We start from the raw sequence: 23,770 nt of genomic DNA, 5'->3' as shown, positions 1-23,770 counted from the left end.
TAAGCTTGAAAAGCCCAAGTTATTGGTGGGATAGTCTCACACTCTATATGCCTTATGACTTATGTGCCAAATAACCTTTAGTAGATAGAATTTATGTTCTCGTGTAGTTCCATTCCATAGCACATATGTGATTTTAAGTGTGCTATGGCTCATGGAAATAGAGAAAAGTGATTGGGACCCCAAAGGTCAAAAATGGAAACTAGTAATGGAGTGTCAACAAAGGATAAAGCTATGTAAAAGCATATCTGGAAAATCTTCATAAAATAGTGACATTCTAGAATATATTAATTGAGAAACCTTAATAAATAATTATAATAAAGACATTTAGAAGGCAGCATGATGTAGTGAATAATGGTGAAATGGAATCCTGGAATTATAGCCTATGATGAAAAGATGATTTTTTTTTCAAGTTCTGCTTCTTTGAATCACTTAACTCATCCTCAGTCAACTCTATAAGACTACATTAAAGATGACTTGTTGATCTGCATTGGTGAATAGTGTTTGCACATTATTGTGTTCTGTCACCTAGGAATCTTAGACCTTGAGCTGGAAGGGATACCAGAAGCCAATTAGGGAAATCCTGCATTTTATAGATGAAGAAACTAAGGAACCCATGACTTGTTCAGGCACACAAGTGGTAAAGAGTGGAAGTGTGATGAATAAAATCGAGTCTAGACAAAACAGAAAACAAAGTTATTCTCAATGTGCCAATTTTTTTTGGTTTTGGTTTGTTTTGTTGTGGGGCAATGAGGGTTACATGATTTGCCCAGGGTCACATAGCTAGTAAGTATCAAGTGTCTGAGGCCGGATTTGAAATCAGGTTCTCCTGAATCCAGGGCCGGTGCTTTATCCACTGTACCACCTAGCTGCCCCTTTCAACATGCCATTTCAAATAGCACTTCAAGGTTGACAAGACACCTTCCTCATAACAACCCCAAGGAAGAGTTAGTTTGGAAGCAGTGTGATACAGGGGAGTACCTTGATTCAAATCCTGCCTCTGCCATTTACCTGTATGTCTTTGGGAAAGTCATTTAATTTCTCTGACTCTCACTTTCCCCAACAACAAAATGAGAGCATTGGACAAAATGCTATTTAAGATTCCTTCCTTGGGGCAGCTAGGTGGCACAGTGGATAGAGCACCAGCCCTGGAGTCAGGAGTACCTGAGTTCAAATCTGGCCTCAGACACTTAACACTTACTAGCTGTGTGACCCTGGGCAAGTCACTTAACCCCAATTGCCTCACTAAAAAAAAAAAAGTAAGATTCCTTCCTTCTCGTTCTATAAATTATCATGCCCAATTTATGGATGACAGAATGGAAATTCAGGAGGCTAAGGTGGCAGGATGGGGAGAGGGGACAGGTTTATCTTCTTTCCCATTATCCCTACTCTACTTTTCATGTTTGGATGCTCACAACAAGCATTACCTTGATGAAGAAAATGATCAGGTTTGGGCTCTGGACTCATGAGGTCAAGTTTTATTACAGCCTGATTATGTCTTTCCCCTTTAAAAGACAAATCAATCTCTGAAGTATTGAAGAAGGGATTATATTCCTCTTACTTCCCTAGGCTGCTGGTCTCAGGACAGATATGTGACTAGAAAAGATCTCATATTGGCTCAGAAACACACCAGTTGCTAGGTAAGGAAAGGGCCTTGGATGCAACTCCAGAGAGAATGAAATTTTATTGGGCAAGGCTGCCCCTTTGATTTTAATTTGCTCACATTGAAAGCCCTGCAAAACATTGGCTTCAGTGCATTATAAATAGCTCACTTACTGAGGCCCAGCCTGGAAATAGCATAGAAGGGGAAGGAGGCATTCTCACAACTTTTGTTTTGATGTGGAAGGATTTGATGTTTTTAGAAAGCTCAGTGGTATTTGATGCTTTTGAAAGACTCAATCTAAAATACTGGGTCAGGGTTGGGGACATCTTTCCTGTACCTGGTCATCCTTTTCTTCCCTCTATCTCAACTCCAAAGACTCAGGTTTCCTGGGGACATTGGGACAGCAAGAGAAAGATGACTTGATAACTTATTCTTGGGTTTCCAGAAAGAGAAGCCCTTTCAGTGAAGGGAGGAGAGCTAGGGACCAAGGCCCAAAAGTCCATCCCACGTTGTTGGTGGTAGGGTTTGTAGTGGGAGGGCAGGGCAGGGTTGTTGAAATGGTAGTACCTTTCAGGACAACTTTTTCCAGGGGACCTGTTGACCATATGGGTTGTTATCTTCCCACTTTCCTGCCACAGTATTTCACCATAAAGAAGTATTCTAAAGATGGGGAAAGAGCTCTGTCCCTATCATTGAGCATCCACCTTAATAGCCATTCTCATTTCTAATCAATAGTTACCCAGCAATGCATACCTTACATAGGCAAGCACTCTGTATGATGGGAGTAAAGGCAACTGGAGACAGATGAGTGTTTGCAGAGCTGGTTGGATTGAAGAAACAGCTGCTTTTTTAAAGGAGCACAAAAAGGGAAATATGGAGAATTTTATCCCAAGGACCACCAGTGGCCTGGACAACAGACCTCTTTGTAGAAACTTCAGCAAGGGATCATATCATTAACTTAATTGATGGCAGCTTGACATCCTTGCAGATTCTGGTAACAGATAAGTGCTTTTGTGTTCCCTCAACAACCTCCCAAACCACTGAATATATGTGTTTGTGGCTGTATGTGTTGTTGTTGTTTTTCTGTTTGTTTTACCTTGAGTAGCATTACCTACATATTTATCTGTTGATACCCACAAGGAAATTTGGAACTGAAATTTAAAAATCTAATTTACTTTATCTTATTTTCTATTATTATGATGTGTATGTGTGAACCTGTACTTCCAGGCTGTGAGGAAAGTGATTCTTCCAAGGCATAATACTAAGACTGTTCTCAGCCACAAATTAGGACTCTGAACAGGAATTCTGTGTAAAGTAATCTGAAGATGAAGCAAGATTGTGAAGAAATTCAATACATGATATTCTTGTTAACTAAAAAATGTAATTTTTTTGTTGGGGAGATAAGACAGAACATTGTGCTTTTCCTTTTTAAAGAGCTGATGTTGTACTTAGTGAACATTCCACATGTATAGACTCAGAATGGCATGGTATTTTCACTTTTGAAATCTTACATTTTTTCTACAATGTATCCAAGAACTGGAAGTAAGTTATATGACAAACAACATCTTAGAGCTCTGAGACAAATATTCTTTTATTTCTGTTAGACTGGATTAAAAAAAAAGAAGTTTAAGGGACTTACTTTTCTTAGTCACATAGCTAATAAGTATTTAAATTGGAAAGCAAAATAGGTCTCCTGGCTACAGATGGAGCACACTATACTACATCACCTCCTTGTTCATTACCTCTGTTATTTATGTCTCTCCCCTTCTGTTACCAAGCATATGGTTCAAAGGGAACTGAAATTTGTTACCAGCTGCCAACAGTGGTAGTCTGAAATCACAAGAGAGGAATTGCAACCACAAGCATGGTTCCCAAGGTTCAGAAATTTTTGTTAGGTGTCTCCTGCTACACCAGGGAGTTTGAGAAGGTCATAACAAGAAGAAATTTCAGAGATCAACTTGTCCACTTTTCCATTTCACAAATGAGGAGAGTGATGTTGAACAGGACATCTCTGAAGAGGACAATGACCTAATGGAAACTGGCCTTTTTCTAAGGATGCAAAGCTACAGTCTCAGCTCCTGAAATCTGAATGTGTCTTCTCTCCTCTATTCCTATTTTGTTGTGCCTCCTCAGTTACATTCCTTTCATTCTACTGTCCCTTTGACTCAATTCTTGTCTCCCTTCCCTCATCACTCTTTACATTTTTATGGAAACAGATGTGTTAGTATATGCAGGGACAGGTGTGTAAGCCCCTATAGATCAAATAGAACTGGTCCCTGTAATTTGGTCTTAAGGGTGTTTAAACAAACTCCAAGTCCACGATCCCTAGGTCTGATTCACATACAAAAGCTGTTCTTCTACTGTGGCTAAATCAGAGCAGAAAGGTGATGATGATAACCGTAGAGAAAAAAAAAACCCTACAGATCTACTGCTGCAGCTACCATTGATGCACTATTGCTACCATTGTTTTTTGTTTGTTTTATTTTCTTTTGTTGTTGTTATTATCGTTGTTGTGGAACAAGCCCTGGAGTTGGAGTAATAAGACCAGTTTAAATCTGAATTCAAATACTGAGTAGCTATTTCAGCATGGGCAAGTCACATCCCTCTGAGCCTCAGTTTCTAATATGTAAAATGAGGGAAACTATACAAAGTTTTCGTAAGGAAATTGCTTTGTAAACATTCAAGCTCTATATAAATATGACATAGATTTTTTTTTCTACAACTACCATCACTCTATGCTTCTGTCCATTTACTTCCTCCTTCCCTTTATCTCTAGATCTCTTACTTTTCACTTCATTCTTCATTCCTAAACTTTCTATCACTTTTCTCCATCCTTTTTTAATAACTCTTTCTCACTGGTTCTCAATAAAAGTCTTATCTTAATTCCTTTCCACTTTTTTTCTTATTCACTTTTAAATGAGTCTTATTTCTTGTTTTTGTTTCCCAGTCTTTGTCAAGTATAGTAGGTGGATCAAAGAAAATTTTGCCCTAGTACAAAGGTCTAGAGACTCAACCAGTTTAAGAAATACCCTACTATACTTTTTCTTCAAGGTATCCCATTCTTAATTTTTTTTAATCTCAGTTTTTTTCCCTCATAAGTAAAATGGGAATCTATAAAATACATGTACTACTTTTTACAAATGGCTGTTGGGAGGCTCAAATAAGATAATATGTCTAAATGGTTAAAAAAAAATGCAAAGTCTCATTTTTTTTGCGTGTTGTCCTCTCCCTGCCCCTGGAGCCTCTCCCCTCCGTTTTTATCTTATAAATTCAAGTGATCTTCAGCGGTGTGTTTGTTTTTTTCACCTTCTTCTTCCTATCAAAAGATACTAAAGGTTAGTATCTTATGTTAATAATATATTCTTTAACATTAATTGGCACGTTACCTCTCTTCAAAGAATTTACATTAGGTGTCTCATCTATGTTATAGAATGAAAGGTTTTGACCCCTGTAAAAGAAATACTAAACACCTGGATAAGATGTGATGTAGATAGTTGACAGAGGTAAGGATATCTGGAAAGGACCTCTAAAATTACACCTTACACACAGACTTATTCCTTGCAATAACTCTGACCTCCATTCTAATGCATGCTATCAGCAAATATCCCCTCATACAGCCCTTTCTAATTCAATAATATTTGTTACTTACTATTCCTATTTCCCAGTTATGTTTTCATATGGATAATCAGAAATTTCGCACCTGAGTCTCCTGGTCTCTTCATATAGAGATTATCAGCTTTGCTCTGAAGACATGGCAGTGGTCCCACACTGATGGCCTATGAGTTTGCTTTTAAATATTTGTTTTCCTTTTGTGCCTCCCCTTAGATTCCTAAATCCATCCTACTTACTTGTGACATAATGGAAATTGTCCTTTGGGTATCTGGGGATAACTCAACCCTGAAGAATACTTGCAATGGGAGTTATTAGAATGGCAGTTTGAGCTCCATTAGACAAAGACCTAAGCCAGATCTTTGTAAGGAATATATACTTATTGAAATGCCTTATGGTATCCCACTGGGTCAACTTTTTTTTCACATTTAATATTTCATCAGTGACTAGAATAATGATATGGAAAGCATACTTACTCAACTTAGAAATGACAATGAGTTAAGTCCCCAAATTCTTTGAAGATTATAAAAATGAAAATATACTTAGAAATAATAGTCCCTAATAGCGTGACATAATACTATTATGAAATCAGGGATAGAAAAAGACAGAAAAATAGATATGTGATCTTGGACAAGTCCTTTCATCTTTCTGAGTTTCAAATTCTTCATCTATAAAATATGGATAATGATATCTGCCTTAATCAATTTATGGGATGGTCAAATATGACAATGTATCTGAAAGCTCGTTGAAAATTATTGATTTTTTCCAATTGTGTCACATTGGGGATATTAAGGTGATTATTTTCCAATTAAATATCTGAGACTATACCATGTCCTGTTTATAAAAATAACTTTTGCTGTTGAAATCCAAATCCCATCCAATGTCAAGATTAGGTAGCTAATCTTAGTCCAATGTTAAATACAGGAAAAACAAAATTTTCAATGTTAATAATAGTAGTAATAGTTAACATTTATATCTTCTATGTATATATAACATTATAAATTGTATCACTAAATTGGCAGAATGAAGACCAGCCATTGGACTTTGAAATGATGATAGAATAGACATCCAGATAGAGATAGCCAAATGCACCTGAACATGTGTATTTAAGGCTCAGAATAGAGATCAGAATCAAAGATTTAAGGGCTGTGAGGATCAAGGTGATCAGAAATGAAGTTTTTGATTGATGTCTTGCTTTTCTTCACTAGCAGGGACATTCTCCCCAAAACTATTGCTCTGATGCCTCATTCTTTCTTGGAAGTGACTTTGAGTTTTGAAAGATCATTCCAGTGTATTGCAAGCCAAGGTAATTCATAGCAAGCTAGAAATCCAGAAAGCTTCTAATGCAGTCTCCATGATACCCTACATCTGCTTCCTGAGAATCAGCCTAGCTAAATAAAGTGCACTTGCAAGTCATTTTAAAGTTTCCAAAATAGCAGGAGCAGCAGGAACTGCTTCTGGAACCCAGCCCACAGAAAGTAAGGAGGTTGATCAATTACCCAGAAGAAGATTACAGGGAGTAAGCTCTCAAACTCAAAACACGATTGCTCCAAGAAGATTACAGGGGTCTTTTTACTAGCACTGAGGCAGAACTATGTTGTTTTGCCTATACTTGGATCTAGATCATGGTCTTGAGTGGTAGTCTCAGGCTGGGGAAGAGTACTAGCACACCAGAGCTTGCAGCCACAGTGAAGTTGGACTTTGTTTATAGTTCCAGGGAAGAAAATTAGGCTAGTGGTTGCTTTCAGACCAGAGCACAGGCCAGGAGAGTAGTAAACATGCCTGTCTTAAATAATATGACCTTGAAAGAACTGAAAATTTACAAATCCCTAGAAGTATGTCTTGGAACAGTTGCACAAACCCTGTGAAACTTGGGTCAATGCACTCTCCACCCTGGAAGCCGTGGTCCACTTTAACAAAGAGTTAAAAGTCAAGAAATAGCCTGGGAAAATGAGCAAACAGAAAAAAATCCTGACCATAGAAAGTTTCTATGGTGACAAGGAAGATCAAAATGCACTCTCAGAAGAAAACAATGTCAAAGCTCCTATATCCAAAGATTCCAATAAATATGAATTGCTCTTAGGCCATAGAAGTGCTCACAAAGGATTTTGATAACAAAATAAGAGAGAGAGAGGAAAAATGGAAATATAAATGAGAGTAATATAAGAAAATTATGAAAAAAAAGTCAATAGCTTGGTAAAGGAGACACAAAAATACTGAAGAAAATAACATCTGAAAAAAACAGACTAGGCCAAATGGTAAAAGAGGTACAAAAAGCCAATGAGGAAAAGAATCTCTGGAAAAGCCAAATTGGCCAAATAGAAAAAGGAGGTACAAAAGCTCTCTGAAGAAAATAACTCCTTAAAAATTAAGATTGAACAAAGAGAAGCTAATGAATGTATGAGAAATCAAGAAATAATAAAACAAAACCAAAAGAATGAAAAATAGAAGGCAATTTGAAACATCTCATTGGAAAAACAACAGATCTGGAAAATAGATCCAAGAGAGATAATTTGAAAATTATTGTACTACCTGAAAGCCATGACCAAAAATAGAGCCTAAATATTAATTACCTTCCAAGAAATTCTCAGGGAAAATTGTGCTGATATTCTACAATCAGAAGATAATATAGAAATAGAAAGAATTTGGGAGCTAGGTGGTACATTGGATAAAACACCGGCACTGGATTCAGGAGGAACTGAATTCAAATCCGGCCTCAGACACTTGACACTTACCAGCTGTGTGACCCTGGGCAAGTCACTTAACCCTCATTGCCCTCCAAAAAAAAAAGAAAAGAAAAGAAAAGAAATTAAAAGAATCTACCCATCACCACCTGAAATTGATCCTAAAATGGAAACTCCCAGGAATATTATAGCCAAATTCCAGAGCTCCCAGGTCAAGGAGAAAATATTGCAAGTAGCCATGAAGAAACAATTCAAGTGTTGTGGAGCCACACTCAGGATAACACAAGATTTATCAACTTCTACATTAAAGAATCAGAGGGCTTGGAAAATGATAATCTGGAGGGCAAAGGAACTGGGATTACAACCAAGAATCACCTACCAAGAAAAAACTAAATATAATCCTTCAGGGGGAAAAATGGACAGTCCTTGACAGAGAGGACTTTCAGGAATCCTTGACAAAAAGACATGAGCTGAATAGAAAATTTGACTTTCAAATACAAGACCCTAGAGAAACATAAAAAGGTAAACAGGGAAAAGAAATCATAAGGGATATTAAAAGGTTAAACTGCTTACATTCCTACATAGGATGATTATACTTGTAACTCATAAGAACTTTCTCATTATTAGGGAAGTTGGATGGAGTATATTTAGATAGAAGTTGAATATGAAGGAATGATATCTTTAAAAAATAAAATTAAGGGGTGAGAGAGGAATGCACTGGGAAAAAAGGAAAGGGAGAGGTGGAATGGGGTAAAGTATCTCTCATAAAAGAAGCAAGAAAAAACTTACATGATGGAGAAGAACATGGGGGAGGTGCCAGAGAGTAACTGAACCTTATTCTCATCAGAATTGGCTCAAAGAGGGAATAATACACATATTCAATTCTGTATAAAAGCCTATCTTGCTCTGCAGGAAAGTTAGAGGGGAATGGGATAAAAGGGTGATGATACAAGGTAGGGAAGATTGGCCGAGGGGGCAGTCATAAACAAAATACTTTTGAGGAGGGACAGGGTGAAAGGAGATAAAGAATAGAGTAAATGGTGTGGGGAGGGAATAGGATGGAGGGAAATGTGGTTAGGAATAGTAACTGAAAAAAATTTTGAACCAAGTTTGTCTGATAAAGGCCTAATTTCTCAAACACATATAGAACTGAATCAAATTTATTAAAATAAGAGCCAGTTTCCTGGGGCAGCTGGGTGGCACAGTGGATAAAGCACCAGCCCTGGATTCAGAAGTACCTGAGTTCAAATCCAGCCTCAGACACTTGACACTAGCTGTGTGACCCTGGGCAAGTCACTTAACTCCCATTACCCCACAATAAATAAACAAACAAACAAACAAACAAACAAATAAATAAATAAATAAATAAATAAGAGCCAGTTCCCAATTGATAAATGACTTGCCCATGGCAACATAGCTAGTAAATGTCAGAGGGAGAATTTAGAGTTCTTGTTAATATCAATCTCCACCAACTACTTACTAATATTACTGAAAGATATGAACAATTTTCAGATGAAATGAAACTATCTATAGCCATATAAAAATGCTATCAATATTGATTACAAAGACACAAGTCAAAACAATTCTGGGATACTACCTCATTCCTATTGGATTGGATAATAGGACAGCATAGGAAAGTGACAAATTTTGTGGAGAATGTGGGGAAAATGAGATATTAATGCACTGTTGGACTTGTAAACTGATTCAGCCATTCTGTGGAGCAATTAGAAACCATGGCCAAAGGGCTATAAAACCATGCATACACTTTGACCTAGCAATAGCACTACTAGTTCGGTATCCAAAAAGAGTTTTTCTAAAAATTAAAGGACCCATATGTACGAAAATATTTATAGCAACTCTTTTCTAGTGCCAAAGAATTTGAAATTGAGGGGAGGTCAATCAATTGGGGAATGGCTGAACAAATTGTGATATGTGATTATGATAAAACACTATTGTGCTATAAGAAATGATTAGCAGGATGCTCTCAGAAAAAACTTGGAAAGACTTACATGAGCTAATGCAAAGTTAAATGTACTGTGTACAAAATAACAGCAAGATTGTAAGATGATGAGCAATGAATGACTTGGCTATTTTCAGCAATACAATGATACAAGACAACTCTGAAGGAAATATGATGAAAAAATGTGATCCATCTCCAGAGAAAGAACTGATGGTGTCTGAATACAGATTGAAGCATACTTTTTTAACTTTATTTTTCTTGAGGTACTTTTTGTCTGTTTTCTTTCACAGCCTAATATGGAAATGTTTTGCATGACTACACATGTATAACTTATATTGAATTGCTTGCCTTCTTAAAAGAGAGGTGAGTGTGGGAAGGGAAGAAGGAAGAGAATTTTGAACACAAAGTTTTAAACATTGATGTTACAATTGTTTTTATATGTAACTGAGGAAAAATAAATTCTAAATAAATAAAAAATATATTGAAAGATCAAGATAAAGAAATGTCACAAGATTTCTGAGACCAATATAAACAACATTTCTTAGCTTTCCAGTTTGGAAAAAGGGAAAATCACAAATTGTTATAGCCTAGTAAATGTTTATTCTTCAAACTAAAAAGGAATCCAAACTTGGTAAAGCTAAAAAAATAAGTTTCCAAAGCCCTTGATATACATTATCTCATTTGAGCCATACCATACTTTTGTGAAGCCTATTTTTTGAGGGAGGGGTGGGGATATCAAATCTGTGGATTCATGCTAATAAAGATTACCACCTGCTCTCCAAAATATGATCTTAAAGAGTCAATTAAGGATAGTAAGTGGTTAAATTACTTTCCCTAGGTCACAAAATAACTATGTCAAAAGCAGAACTTGCACTTTGGTCTTCCCAACTGAGATGTCAGCTCTTTATCCATTCTACCATGCTGTCTCTAAGATAAAATACTACAGGGATTACTATTATTCCCATTTTATAGATGAGGAAACTGAGTATCACAGAGTTTAAATGACTTGCCCATGGTAACATAGCTAGTAAATATCAGAGGGAGAATTCAGAGTTCTTGCTAATATCAATCTCAACCAACTACTTACTAATATTACTGAAATAACTAGCAAATGTGATGGCTGAGCCACTGTCAGGATCTTTGAAATATGGTTGAGAATCGATTTAGTACAAGGTTCGAGAAAGGCAAATACCCTGATTTTCAAAAAGCAACATGAGGAAACAAAACTATCACTCTTTGAAGATGATATGATGTTATACTTAGGTCAAAATGGGTACATGATTTACACATAAAGCAAATTAAGAGAGCATGGAATAATTTATCTGTCATATTTATGGACAGAGGAAGAAGTTAGGACCAAAAAAGATATAGAGAACAGTACAAAATGTAAAATAAATAATTTTGATTCTATAAAATTAAAAAGCTTTTGCACAAACAAAACTGATATAACCAAGATTATAAGGAAAGCAGAAAACTGGGAAAGAAGTTTTGAAACAAGTATTTCTGAAAAAGGCCTCATTTCTCAAATATACAGAGAACTGAGTCAAATTTGTAAAAATACAAGTTATTCCTCAATTGACAAATGGTCAAAGGACATGAACAGGCAATTTTCAGATAAAGAAATCAAAGCTATCTATAGTCATATGAAAAAATGCTCTAGATCACTACTGATCAGAGAAATGTGAATTAAAACAACTCTGAGGTACCATCTCACACCTATCAGAGTGACAAATATAACAAAAAAGGAAAACATCGGATGTTGGAGGGGACATGGGAAAACTGGAACATTAATCCATTGTTGGCTGAGTTGTGAAAAGATCCAAACATTCTGGAAAGCAATTTGAAATTATGCCCAAAGGGCTGTAAAACTGTATACGCTTTGATCCAGCAATACCACTGCTAAGTATATGTCCCAAAGATACCCCCAAAAGAAAGAAAGACTTATTCATACAAAAATATTTATAGCAGCTCTTTTTGGGGGTGGCTAAGAATTGGAAATCAAAGGAATGCCCATCAATTGGAGAATGTCTGAAAAAGCTATGATAGATGATTGTTATGGAGTATTATTGTGTTATAAGAAATGACAATCAGGATGATTTCAGAAAAGTCTGGAAAGACTTATATGAACTGATATATAGTAAAATAAGAAGAACCAGGAGAACGTTGTGCACAGTGACAGAAATATTGTTGGATGAGGAACTGTGAATGCATTTCAGCAATACAATGATCCAAGACAGTCCCAAAGGACCAATGATGAAGTATACTATCCACCTCCAAAGAAAGAACTGATATTGATTGAACACAGACTGAAGCATGCTATTTTTCACTTTCTTTAATTTTTTTCTTTTATTCAAGTGTTCTTTTACAAAATGACTAATATGGTAATGTTTTACATAATTGCACATGTATACCCTATATCTGATTGCTTACTGGCTCAGGGATGGGCGAGGGGAGGGATGGAAGGAAGGATAAAATTTGAAACTCAAAACTTTAAATAAAAAAGTTTATTATTTTTTTTTAAAGCAAAGGGAGTGGAGTTTCTATCTAGCTCAGTGAACTGTATTTCTTTCCTAGCAAAGCTCTAGAATTTCCTACTGAAGTAGTATTTACTGTAAATCTAGAATATGCTATTCCTGTGCAAAAGGATTTGGAGATACGGGATATATCATAGAACTTATATGGGGATATGTTCAAGTGGCTATACCCAAAGTCATGGCTCAATGTCCACTTGGAAAGAAGTCCATAGTGGAGTGCCCTAGAGAGCTATCCTTGACCATGTGTTGTTTAATATTTTTATTCATGGCTTTAATAAAAATATAGATGGTATACTTGTCACATTTGGTGATGTTGGTGATGATGCTGTAGGTGTCTTAACTATTATATTGGAAGACCTCAACATTCAAAAATATTGGGAGTCTAGAAACTTGAGCCAAATTTTAAATATTTAAATTTAAATTTTAATATAACCAAATGTAAAACTTGAATCAAAAGCTTGCTATAGCAGCTGAAAAAAGCTAATTCAAACAGAGGCTGAAAAGAGGCTTAATGCTTAGGATAACATAGCTGATAGTCTCGTTTTAATCTGGACCAAAAAAAGTCTGCATAAAATTAGAGGAAAATGAATGATGTTCTTTCATAACTTTATGGAGTGAGAAAATTCTTCAACAGAGAAAATAGACAATGAAATTGAGAAAGGTTTTTACATGAAAAAGATTAATGAAACCAAGATTTAAAAAAATTGTAGATAGGGAAATTTTTTTTTTGTCAAATTTTCTTCTAAGGCAACATCCAAAACATATAGAAAAACATAAACATGTAAGACTAAAAATCATTTCCTGATGGATGAGTGCTCAAAAGAGTTCTCAAGTTCTCTATAACAATCAAATGAAATATTGTTCCAAATCACTAATATGGAGTTTAAGACACAGTTGGGGGCTCAACATGTGGTTTCAATAATATAGGAGATTCCCAGCTGAAGAAATTCCCTTACTCAATGCTGCTCAGCTGCTTCTCTATGACTTCTGGTCTCAGAGAATTGCCTAAAGCCCTGAGAGATATAAGACTTGGTCTAGGGTCACACATCTAGCATGTGGCAGAGGCCAGACTTAAACCCATGCCAATAAAAGAATTGCAAATTAAAACATTTTTGAAGATTCACCTCAAACCCAACAAAGTGGAATGATAGCATGGCTTTCAGTGGAAAGGTTGCTGAGACATAATGAATTGGAAATAAGTTCGAGATATGGAGGCAGCTAGGCTCAGTAGATAGAACATGGGCCTGGAGTCAGGAAAACCTGAATTCAAATTCAGTCTCAGGCACTCACTTTTTATTACCCTGGACATCACTTAACCTCTGTTTGCCTTATTCTACTGGAGAAAGAAATTACCAACCACTCTGGGCAGCTAGTTGGTGCAGTGGATAGAGATCTGGGCCTGGTGTCAGGAAGACCTGAGTTCAAATCTAACCTCAGACACTAGCTCTGTCACCCTGGGCAATTCACTGAACTCTCTTTGCCTCAGTTTCCTCATCTGTAAAATGAACTGGAGAAGGAAATGGCAAACCACTCCTGTATATTTGCCAAGAGTACCTCAAAAGGAGCCACAAAGAGTCAGACATGACTGAAAATGACTAAACAAGATTAGATATGAACTCTTAAGACCGAACTTTAAGTTCTAGCTCTGTTACTCACCACAGGTATAGCTTTAGGTAAGAGGTTTTATTTCACCAGACCTCATTTTCTTCATCTGTAGCATATCAGGTTTATGATACAGCTCCTGAGAATTTCAGTGGAGGTGGTTATGACTGGACATAATATGTATAAATTACAAATCCCCTTTCTTCCCTCTCAATGTACAGTAGAAAGGAATGTTTCCTTGGTCCCTCTCTCTTACTAACACATTTCCCAAGTACAATTTGAGGTTTGGGGAATTTTTTTTTGTTTTTTTTTTAATGTAAAACTGTTCATGTCCAAGGGTTTTGAAGTGATCTACCTTGATATGCACTAGAGAAACTGACTCTCCTTTTCACTAATATATGTACATATTTTCTTTTCATGAAGGTGAAATCAGGAGGAAAGGGAATTTTACTCAAACAGGAATGACTGAAGTTGGGTATAAAAATGAATGTCTAATTTTATTGGTTTCAATAGTTGTGATGTCCTGAAATTGACTACTCAGGCCAACATTGGATACTTCTCCTTTGGAAAGCTTTGAAAATAGAAATGCTCTCTCTTTCAGCCTCCAATACTTTTGTTGCATTACTATAGACAACTAAAGTTATGTATGAAATAAAAATATCTGAACGAAGACAAATTCTTCAATTCAACTCCCTTTCCTCACCATCTCAGGTCCTATCAGTTTCAAGGACTCTGAAGGAGAAGGCTCAATCCTATTAGATCGCACCATTCTGTGTTTAATTTTTTTTTAATTGTTGACTTAAATATGAGCACATATAGTATGATGGGTAATTAAAAGCAGGAAATACAAGCATGAATCTGGGAAAGAATGTTGAAGTTATTGAGATTTTGTAAATAGGGATTGTTCTATTAGGATCTGTGTTAAAAATAAATCTAGGAGCAGCTAGCTGGCGCAGTGGATAGAGCACTGGCTCTGGAGTCAGGAGGACCTGAGTTCAAATCTGGCCTCAGATACTTAACACTTACTAGCTGTATGACCCTGGGCAAGTCACTTAACCCCAGTTGCCTCACAAAAATCAATCAATCAATCAATCAATCTGAAGCCTAAAGAAATCATCCTAAAAACTTATTAGGCAAGTTTTAGGTGGTGGTGACATATTTCTGACTAATTATAGAATTGTGCCCTTTAAATGAAGAAAATAATAGGGTCAAGTAACTAAGTTACTTCAAGAGTCACCTCTGTTAATGAAGGATTCTCCACCTCCAAGTGGCTTCTCCTCAAATTTTCTCAGTGTATGTTCTCTGTACATCTTTTCTTTTACCACATTATATTTTATATAAAACTTCTACAAAAGCAGGGCTCTTAAAGGCAGGTGCTATGTTGTTGTTATTAGTCATTTGTTTGTATCCTCATAACCTAGCATGTCAACATTAGTAAATGTTTATTGTGTTAAAAATAACTATAGGGGCAGCTAGGTGGCGTAGTGGAAAAGGCACCGGCCCTGGATTCAGGAGGACCTGAGTTCAAATATGACCTCAGACACTTGACACTTACTAACTATGTGACCATGGGCACATCACTTAACCCTCATTGCCCAACCAAAAAAAAAATAACTATAGGGGGCAGCTTGGTGATGTAGTAGATAAAGTAGCAGCCCTGGATTCAGGAGGACCTAAGTTTAAATCCAGTCTCAGACACTTGACACTTACTAGCTGTGTGACCCTTGGCAAGTCACTTAACCCTCTATCCCCTGGGGGGGGGGAAACTATAGAACCAGTGTACAGTGGTGGGAAAAGCTGAAGGTTGAGCATAAGGGACTAGTCCTGCTTCTGACGCTGAAGAAAACAGAGACCCTCAGTAACCCTTTTAACTCTCTTTAAGCCTTATATTTTTTTAAAATTACCTATAACATAAGGTGATTGGATTAGTTGATTTATAAGGTACCTTAGCTCTAGTACTCTGTGATTCTGTAAGTATGGCAGAGCTCATTATAAACTGTAACAATCCTGACAGAATAAACTATATATAAGTCTGTTAAAGCTGCTCAGAAATATGAAAAATAGAATAAATAAATGCAAGTCTTCTTTGAGAGCTAAGTATTGTTATATCTTTTCTCTACTTTGTAATACTCACTGAATTCATTTCAGGGTCAAAACCTTAGAACCACCAAACTAGTTAAAATTTTATGGCATGTTAAGGTTTGTTTTTTTTTTTAACTGTTTTGTATGTATTCTTTTTTTTTTGTATGTATTCTTTTTAATCTTCACAACAACCTTTTCAAATAAGTTCCATTATTGCCCTTATTTTACAGGTAAAAAAATCTGAGACTTAGAGAGATTAAGTAATTTGCCTAGTAATTTGCCTGGGATCACACAGTGTCTGAGACAGAATTCAAAAAATTCAGGTCTTCCTGATTCCAAGTCCAAGGCTTTGTACACTACACCAAGCAGGACTGGATATAAGGGGGCATCTAATACCTAGAACAGAGTTTTAGAAATTTCTGCGTGTGTGCGTGTGTGTCTGTGTGTGTGTGTGTGTGTGTGTGTGTGAGTGTGTGTGTATGTGTGTTTGGGAAGGACCTCTAACTTAATGGAATGGAATAGAAAAGCATTTTAAAGCACTTAGTATAAGTGAAGCACTAGGGATACCAGGGGAAAAAACATGGCAGTCCTTGTTCTCAAGGAGCTCACTTTCCAATTAGGCAAGACAATTCATCTAAGAGTTTTATCTGTAGGGCAGAGATAAAGGCTAGGTGGTCTTTAGGGTGTACTATCAGGGAAGATGGCAATGCCCCTGAGTCCAGTGATCATAGTAACAGGTAAAGTAGGCTATGTTTGTGGCAATATAGATCGGAAGGCCCAATATTCTACCATCTTCCCAGAGATATGATAGTGACTCCCTGTTCATTCAAGCAGTGTGAAGTCACTTGCTTGCTGGGTAGAGCCCTGCTATTCATAACTAAGCAGAGATCTGGGTTGCCTCTTTTCATAGTCGGGATGGGGATGGTGAGATCAGCATCTAGCTAGGACTTGGCATCCAGAACTTGCTAGGAACTAGGCAGTGGAGACACGGATTTGAGAGGGAAAAGACATATAATAGGTATTTACTAAATGTTCAGATAATAAAATACCCTTCCCTTCTCTCCATAAAGGAATTTGGAGTGCAGGATAAAAGTAAGATATTGACTACATCATCAGACAAGCATTTAACACACTTCCTGGCACATTGGAGATGCGTAATAAATGTCGATTGATTGTCCATCAGTTTTACTGGGGTTTTTTTTGTTACAACATTCAATGAGTGAATTTTATTAAGAAACAACTGTGGTATAAAAAAAGCATCAGTAAAACATTAATAACCCTGCTACATACAACTTAACAAATATTTGTTGAATCTAGGCTAACCCCATCATTTTACAGATGAAGAACCTGAGACCTAGAGTGGCTGCAAGTCAAGTGCCTGACTTGGCCTACTTTGCCACATGGCTAGAAAGTTCAAATTTGAATCTTCTGATTCCAGGGACATCACTCTTTCCAAGGTAAGACACTGATGTCTAACCACAGTGAGTGTAATTCTATTTATCTTTATAATTCCCCTCTTGATTATAAATCAGATTTATTGTATGATATTTGTGATCTCATAATGTCCAGTTTATCCAAATTTGCAGTTTCAAGAACTTAGGCCCTATGTTAGCAACTAACTGGCACCATCTTACATATGATGGCAGCAAGATGGTTATAATGGTGATGAGGATAAGGAAAAGGAAGAGAAGGAGGACAAGTGGCATGTAGGTGTTTTTTTAAGTTTTCAAATTGCTTTGCAGAGATTGTTTCATTTGATCCTCAGAACAACTATGTGAGACAGATGCTGATGGTTTTATCCTTATCTTCTAGAAGGGGAAATTAAGATTTAAAGCAGGTAAATAACATGTTCACGGTCACATAGATAATAACCATCAGAAATGGAATTTGATCACAGGTTTTCTTGATATCAAGTCTACCATCATGCCATGCTACTATGTTATCCTGTGACAGATAAAGTAAAACTCTTAGCTAGGATTTTAAAAGTCTCCTTAAGAATTGCCACAGTCTTCTCCAAAACATATAGTTGAGTGCTTGTCATACTTATCAAGCAAACTGACCAATTTCCACTCTCCTTCACCTCTCCAAGTCCTTGTACCCATTAACTTTATTCTATATTATAACAGGTCAAGCCATGAATATGGCATTATCACAATATGCTCCAGCTTTTACAACCCTGTGTCCTTCCCCTGGATAAATAGACTTTCTGCACTAAATTAATAGAGGGCAAAGTGGTAGTGAATGAATCCCAACTGAAGGTATCCTGAGATTTCCATTCTTCATTCTACTCTGCAAATGACCTGCCTATTCACTAACTTCCTCATAGAGGCTTTTACTTCCTGGTTTCTCAGGGTATAAATCACAGGATTCAGCAAAGGAAAGATGACAGTGTGAAAGAGGGCAACTATTTTGTCTGCTGGGAAGGTCTTGAAAGGGCGGGTATAAATAAAGATGGCAGGTCCAAACATTAGAAACACGATAATAACATGGGTGGTACAAGTGGACAAAGCTTTACTCTTCCCCTCAGAAGAAGATCCCCTAACCCGAAAAAGGATGACTGCATAGGATGTCAGCAAACCTAGGAAGCATAACAGGGTGAGCAGTCCACTGTTGGACACCATCAGGAGCTCTACTACAAAGGTGTCAGTGCATGCCAGCTTGATGATCTGTGGGACATCACAGAAGAAGTTGTCCAGCTGGTTTGGGCCACAGAAGGGCAGGCAGACAATGAGAGCTACCTGCACAATAGAATGAGCAAAACCACCAACCCACAGAGCTAGCAACAGCACATAGCATACCTGGCGGCGCATGATGGCTGCATAGCGTAAGGGTTGGCAGATTGCAATATAGCGGTCAAAAGCCATCACCACAAGGAGGAACATCTCACCAACTCCAAGGAAATGCAAGAAGAAGAGTTGGGTGATACACCCTTGATAAGAGATGGTCTTCTTCTCATACAAGAAATCTACCAACATCTTGGGGGCTACAATAAAAGAATAAGAAGCATCCAAGAAAGCCAGGTTTCCCAGGAAGAAATATAGAGGTGCTGTGAGAGCAGGATCTGATCTGATGGTGATGATAATAAGAAGATTGCCAGGAAGGATGACCATGTAGAATGAGAAGATCAGTACAAACACCAAAAGCTGTATCTCTTGAGATTGAGTTAAACCCAGGAGAATGAATTCAGTCACTGTGTTGTTCTCTTGCTCCATCTACCCAACCTGGGAAATATTGAGGGATGAAAAGTTATTATAGTTAATTCAAATGCTTTCTCCCATACTATAGCTTTTTTCTAATAATAAATAGTATTTTAATGGCACTAATCAGATAGGAAGCCTGTTTTACCATGCTGGTTCTAACTCTTTGGTAAATTCCTGCTCTTTATTTCTCAGAAGACAGAACTAGAAGCAATGTGTGAATTTGTAGAGGCAGTCAATCAACAAGCATTTATTAGACACCTATATTTACCAGGCCCTGTACTAAGCACAGGAGATATAAAAAAGGTAAATACAGTTTTGGTCTTAAGAAGCTTACAATCTAATGGAAGAGATAACATGTAAACAAATTTGTACAAACAAGATATACACGTAATAAATTGGAGGTAATCAGCAGAAGGAAGACATTGACATTAAAAGAGATCAGGAGAGGCATCTTGCAGAAAGGGGGCTTTTGGCTGAGACTTGAAACCCAGCAAATCTAGGATTAAGAGGGAGAGAGTTCTAGGCATGGACAGATAATAAGTGAAAATGCCCAGAGCAGGGAGATGGAAAATCCAGTGTGAAGAATAGCAAGGAGGCCAGTGGCACCAGTTTGAAAAGTACATAGGAGAATATAAGGAGTAAGAACTCTGGAAAGGTAAGAAATGGCCATGGTAAGGACTTTAAAAGCCAAAGGATTTTCAACCAAAGGAACAGTTTTTATTATTATTAATTACTGTTGTTTTTGTTTTCTTAACAATAACAATAACTAGGATTTATATAGTGATTTTAAGACTTGCAAAATGCTTTACAAAATACAACACTGGGAGGTAGGATTTTACTTATCTCTATTTTATAGATAAAGGAATAGGCAGAGAGAATGTTTAAGTGATTTCTCTAGGGTCACACAGTGTGAGGCAGATTTTGTACTAACATTTTCCTGACTCCAAGTTGGACACTATCCACTGTATCCCCTACTGTACATAACAGTTACAATTGTCCAACAATGGAATAGGTTTTTAAAAATTTGTTTTGTTTTCTCAGGAGTCAATGTCTTTCTTTTACCTGGAAGTCTTGTAGCAATAGCTGAATACCCATATTTTAGAAATGTAGTAGAAGGGACTTCTTATGGAGTACCAATTAGAATAGATGGCTTCTAAGACCTCTTCAAACTACGATTCATTGATTGTACCTACCACCACTACCAAACATCTTGTCTGAAGCTTCCCTTCTCTATGTCCATCTCTCCCCTTTCTATGTGCTGTGAATATTTCCTCACCTTTCTCAACCTTGGACTTTGGGAAGCCCATACTCTGGCGTTGACATCTACAGGGGAAAAGGTTCCTGGTAAATTCTAAATTTGGCTTCAGTTATTAAGGTCAATTTTTAGTGTTGCCTTTTGTTTACTGCTTATAGAGCACAGCTAGATTCTGATTCCCTTCCCAGCCTTAGATTCCTAAATTTTATGTTTAGGTCCCTGACTCCTTGTCTTGGCCTACTTTTTAGTATATGTCCAGAATCCTTGAATCCTAAGCATCTGCCTGGATTTTTATACTGAGTAAGAAGATATAGTTTCAACTTCCACTTCTATATTTTATTCGTATGGCCTTGGAGAAGTCTGTGGACTGAAGTTTGTTTCCTTATATATAAAATAAAATGGCTAAACTGTTAGATCTTAAAGGGTTCTTCTATCTCTAAATTCTATTTTCTTGAGTCCTATTTTAATAATAATGTATAATATTGGGCAAAACACCTAGGAGCTATGAGTCTAAGATTTACCTACACAATTATCATACCTCTACCATGGTAATGTGACTTTGATTAAGCCCCGTTAGCTCAAAGACTCTTCTGCTCCCAGATGAATGGTCTATAGCTTCATTAAAATATATGTATTGCTCTACCCTATATCTTCTTCTCAAGTATCCTATCCCATGCTTAATCTCTCTTGGCATGAATTTCTTCATCTATAAAATGAAGATCTATAAAATACAAATACATTATACTTCATAGAGTTATTTTGAGGGTCAAATGAGTAGATGAATACATGCAGATTAGTCATTGGAAGTCAAATTTGTGTGTCTTCATTCCCCCTTCTGAACATTTCTCAGGATGAAGGATACAAACTCTGCCGCTCTACCCTTCTAGCGTTAAGATTTTTCAGTTTCATAAAACAAGTGGCTTCATAAAACAAAAGACAGACAGACTGACAATAGAAAGATAGATGAAGAGAGCACTTATTAAGCACTGGCTATGTGCCAGGCACTAATCAAAGTGCTAAAGATAAAAACACAAACAAACATTACAATTCTTGATGTGAAGGAGTTTACATTCTTATGGAGGAAAATAACACATAAAGGAGTTCTTTAAGGAAAGATTGAGGAACAATGAGGAAGGAGAAAACCTGCTTAGGACCATGGTGAAGAAAGGGTCTCTAAGTATCTTGGAGACCTGGATACCTCAAGTTAAGGTGAAAGGTCGCCTTTGAGAACCAGAGGACACAGAAATGTAATCCTAGTTTTAGTGGGGTGGAGATGGTCAGAGGCTAAGACTATGGAGACAGATGTCTCAGTTTAAATTGATCACAATAACCTTAGCTACTGTTCTAATTAATGGTTAATCTTTCATATAGATGAAGTAGAAATAGTGTTGTTGTTCATAAAGTTTCTATTCATGGTTTAGAAAATAACTTTTCCAAAACAAAAAGAACCCATGTCATTGTGGGAACAGCCAGACTTTGGTTATGGTCTTGACATATGTTCCAACAAGTCTTTAACAGACAAAAGTACTACTCATACTATTCTATTCCATGACATAGTTGTAGCTTTAAATGTACTATAGAGCATGGAAAAGAAAAAAAAAAGGATTAGAACCCCCAAAGGTCAAAGTTGGAAAATGGCAATGGAGTATGGAAAAACGAGAGAGAAATTAAAAACAATTCCTGGGAAATCTTCAGAAAACACTTGAATTCCAGAACATAATAGTTGTGAAATCTTTAAAAATAATAAAGATAACCTACTTTTGTGAGGCAGCATGACACAGTGAATTAATACTGGCTTTGGAGGTAGACATTTTGAAGTCCCATTTCTGACACATAATAATTATATGACCAAGTTACTAAACCTTTCATTGTCCTGGAGAATTTTTAAAGACTATAAACTAAAAAGACATTTTCAAGTCCTGTTTCTGACACAAACTAACTGTGTGACCAAGTTACTAAGCCTTTCATTGCCCCAGGGAACTTTTTTAGACTATAAGCCAAAAAGAAGTTGATGATATACATTGGTGGAAGGAGTTTCCACATTGGGAGTTCTCCCGCTATAAGCATCATAGACCTAAAACTGAAAGGGATCATAAGATTTAGAGTTGGAAAAGAACTTTATGTTCTCTCTTATAATAGCCTCATTTTGTAGGACCAAAAAATAAGATCCAGAGAGGTCAGATGATGTTGCCATGATTTCATAGGCATGAAGTATCAGAACTGAGATTTGAAACCAGGTCCTCTACTGACACAACTGACATGCTTTCCACTTCACCACATTGCCTCTAGAATTATTACAACCCCTTTGTTTTACTGATGAGGAAGGAGTGTAATTGAAATGGCCAAGTCCATGAGAAAAAGAGAGAGGGGTGGAGGGAGGGAGGAAGGAAGAAAGAAAAAAGAGAGAAAGGAAAAAAAGAAAAAGGGAGGGAGGAAAACCAGAACATTTCAACTTCATGATATGTTATTGAACTACAGAATATCAGACCCTGAATATATCTGGTTAACTCTACTATTTTACTTATAAAGAAACTGAAATTGAATGTCTCTGAAGAGGATGAAAACAAACAAACAAAAAACAAAAAAGGGGTGGAAACCAAAGTATTATGGGAATGAATACTGTAATTCCTGCCACTCTATCTTGCCACTCTATCTTGCCACTCTATCCACCCCTATTTTCCTGTCCACTCTTAATTTCGATTCACTCTACTTGCTTGTCTTCTTCCATTCATATATCTTTACCTTATTCTGTGACTGTAGGTCTTACAGAATGGCCAACAGAGCTCTCCATCCATTCCAAAAGCAAGAATAAGTATGTTTATAGACAGTTATGTTACACACATAGACAAACATGCAAACACTTAGTTATTAACTGGAACTGGTCCTTGCAATGTGTTCCCAAGGGTGATGAGACAAGCTCAAACTCCCCTATCCCCAGGTCTGCTTCCCATGTGAAGGCTGCCCTTCTGCCCTGGCTCAGTTGGGGAGGTGGGGGTTTCAGTAGTTACAGGAGAAAACTTACAAATCTGTTGCTGCTGCTGCTGCTACAACTGGTACCACTTTTGCTACCTGTATTTTTTTTTTGCTGTATTGCAGAGGTTCTTAACCTGGGCACTGTGAACTTATTTATTATTATTATTTTGATAACTGTACTTCAATAATTGGTTCAATTTATTTTATTTGGTACATTTTATTTTGTGGGGGAGGAGGCAATTGGGGTTAAGTGACTTACCCAGGGTCACAA

General features: G+C 36.9%; 1 protein-coding gene and 1 pseudogene across 1 annotated transcript; one reads left to right on the top strand and one right to left on the bottom strand.

The window, feature by feature from the left end:
- Window positions 1–2,473: 2,473 nt before the first annotated feature.
- LOC122738516 lies at window positions 2,474–2,896 on the top strand (annotated as a pseudogene).
- A 15,454-nt stretch (window positions 2,897–18,350) lies between these two features.
- LOC122743293 (olfactory receptor 4N5-like) lies at window positions 18,351–19,283 on the bottom strand. The gene has a single exon (XM_043988147.1). It carries the CDS (start codon window positions 19,281–19,283, stop codon window positions 18,351–18,353), a length of 933 nt encoding a protein of 310 aa, XP_043844082.1.
- Between the last annotated feature and the right edge of the window lie 4,487 nt (window positions 19,284–23,770).

Source organism: Dromiciops gliroides, chromosome 2 (assembly GCF_019393635.1).
Source record: "Dromiciops gliroides isolate mDroGli1 chromosome 2, mDroGli1.pri, whole genome shotgun sequence".
NCBI lineage: Eukaryota > Metazoa > Chordata > Mammalia > Microbiotheria > Microbiotheriidae > Dromiciops > Dromiciops gliroides.
This window is presented reverse-complemented; position numbering and strand designations above follow the sequence as displayed.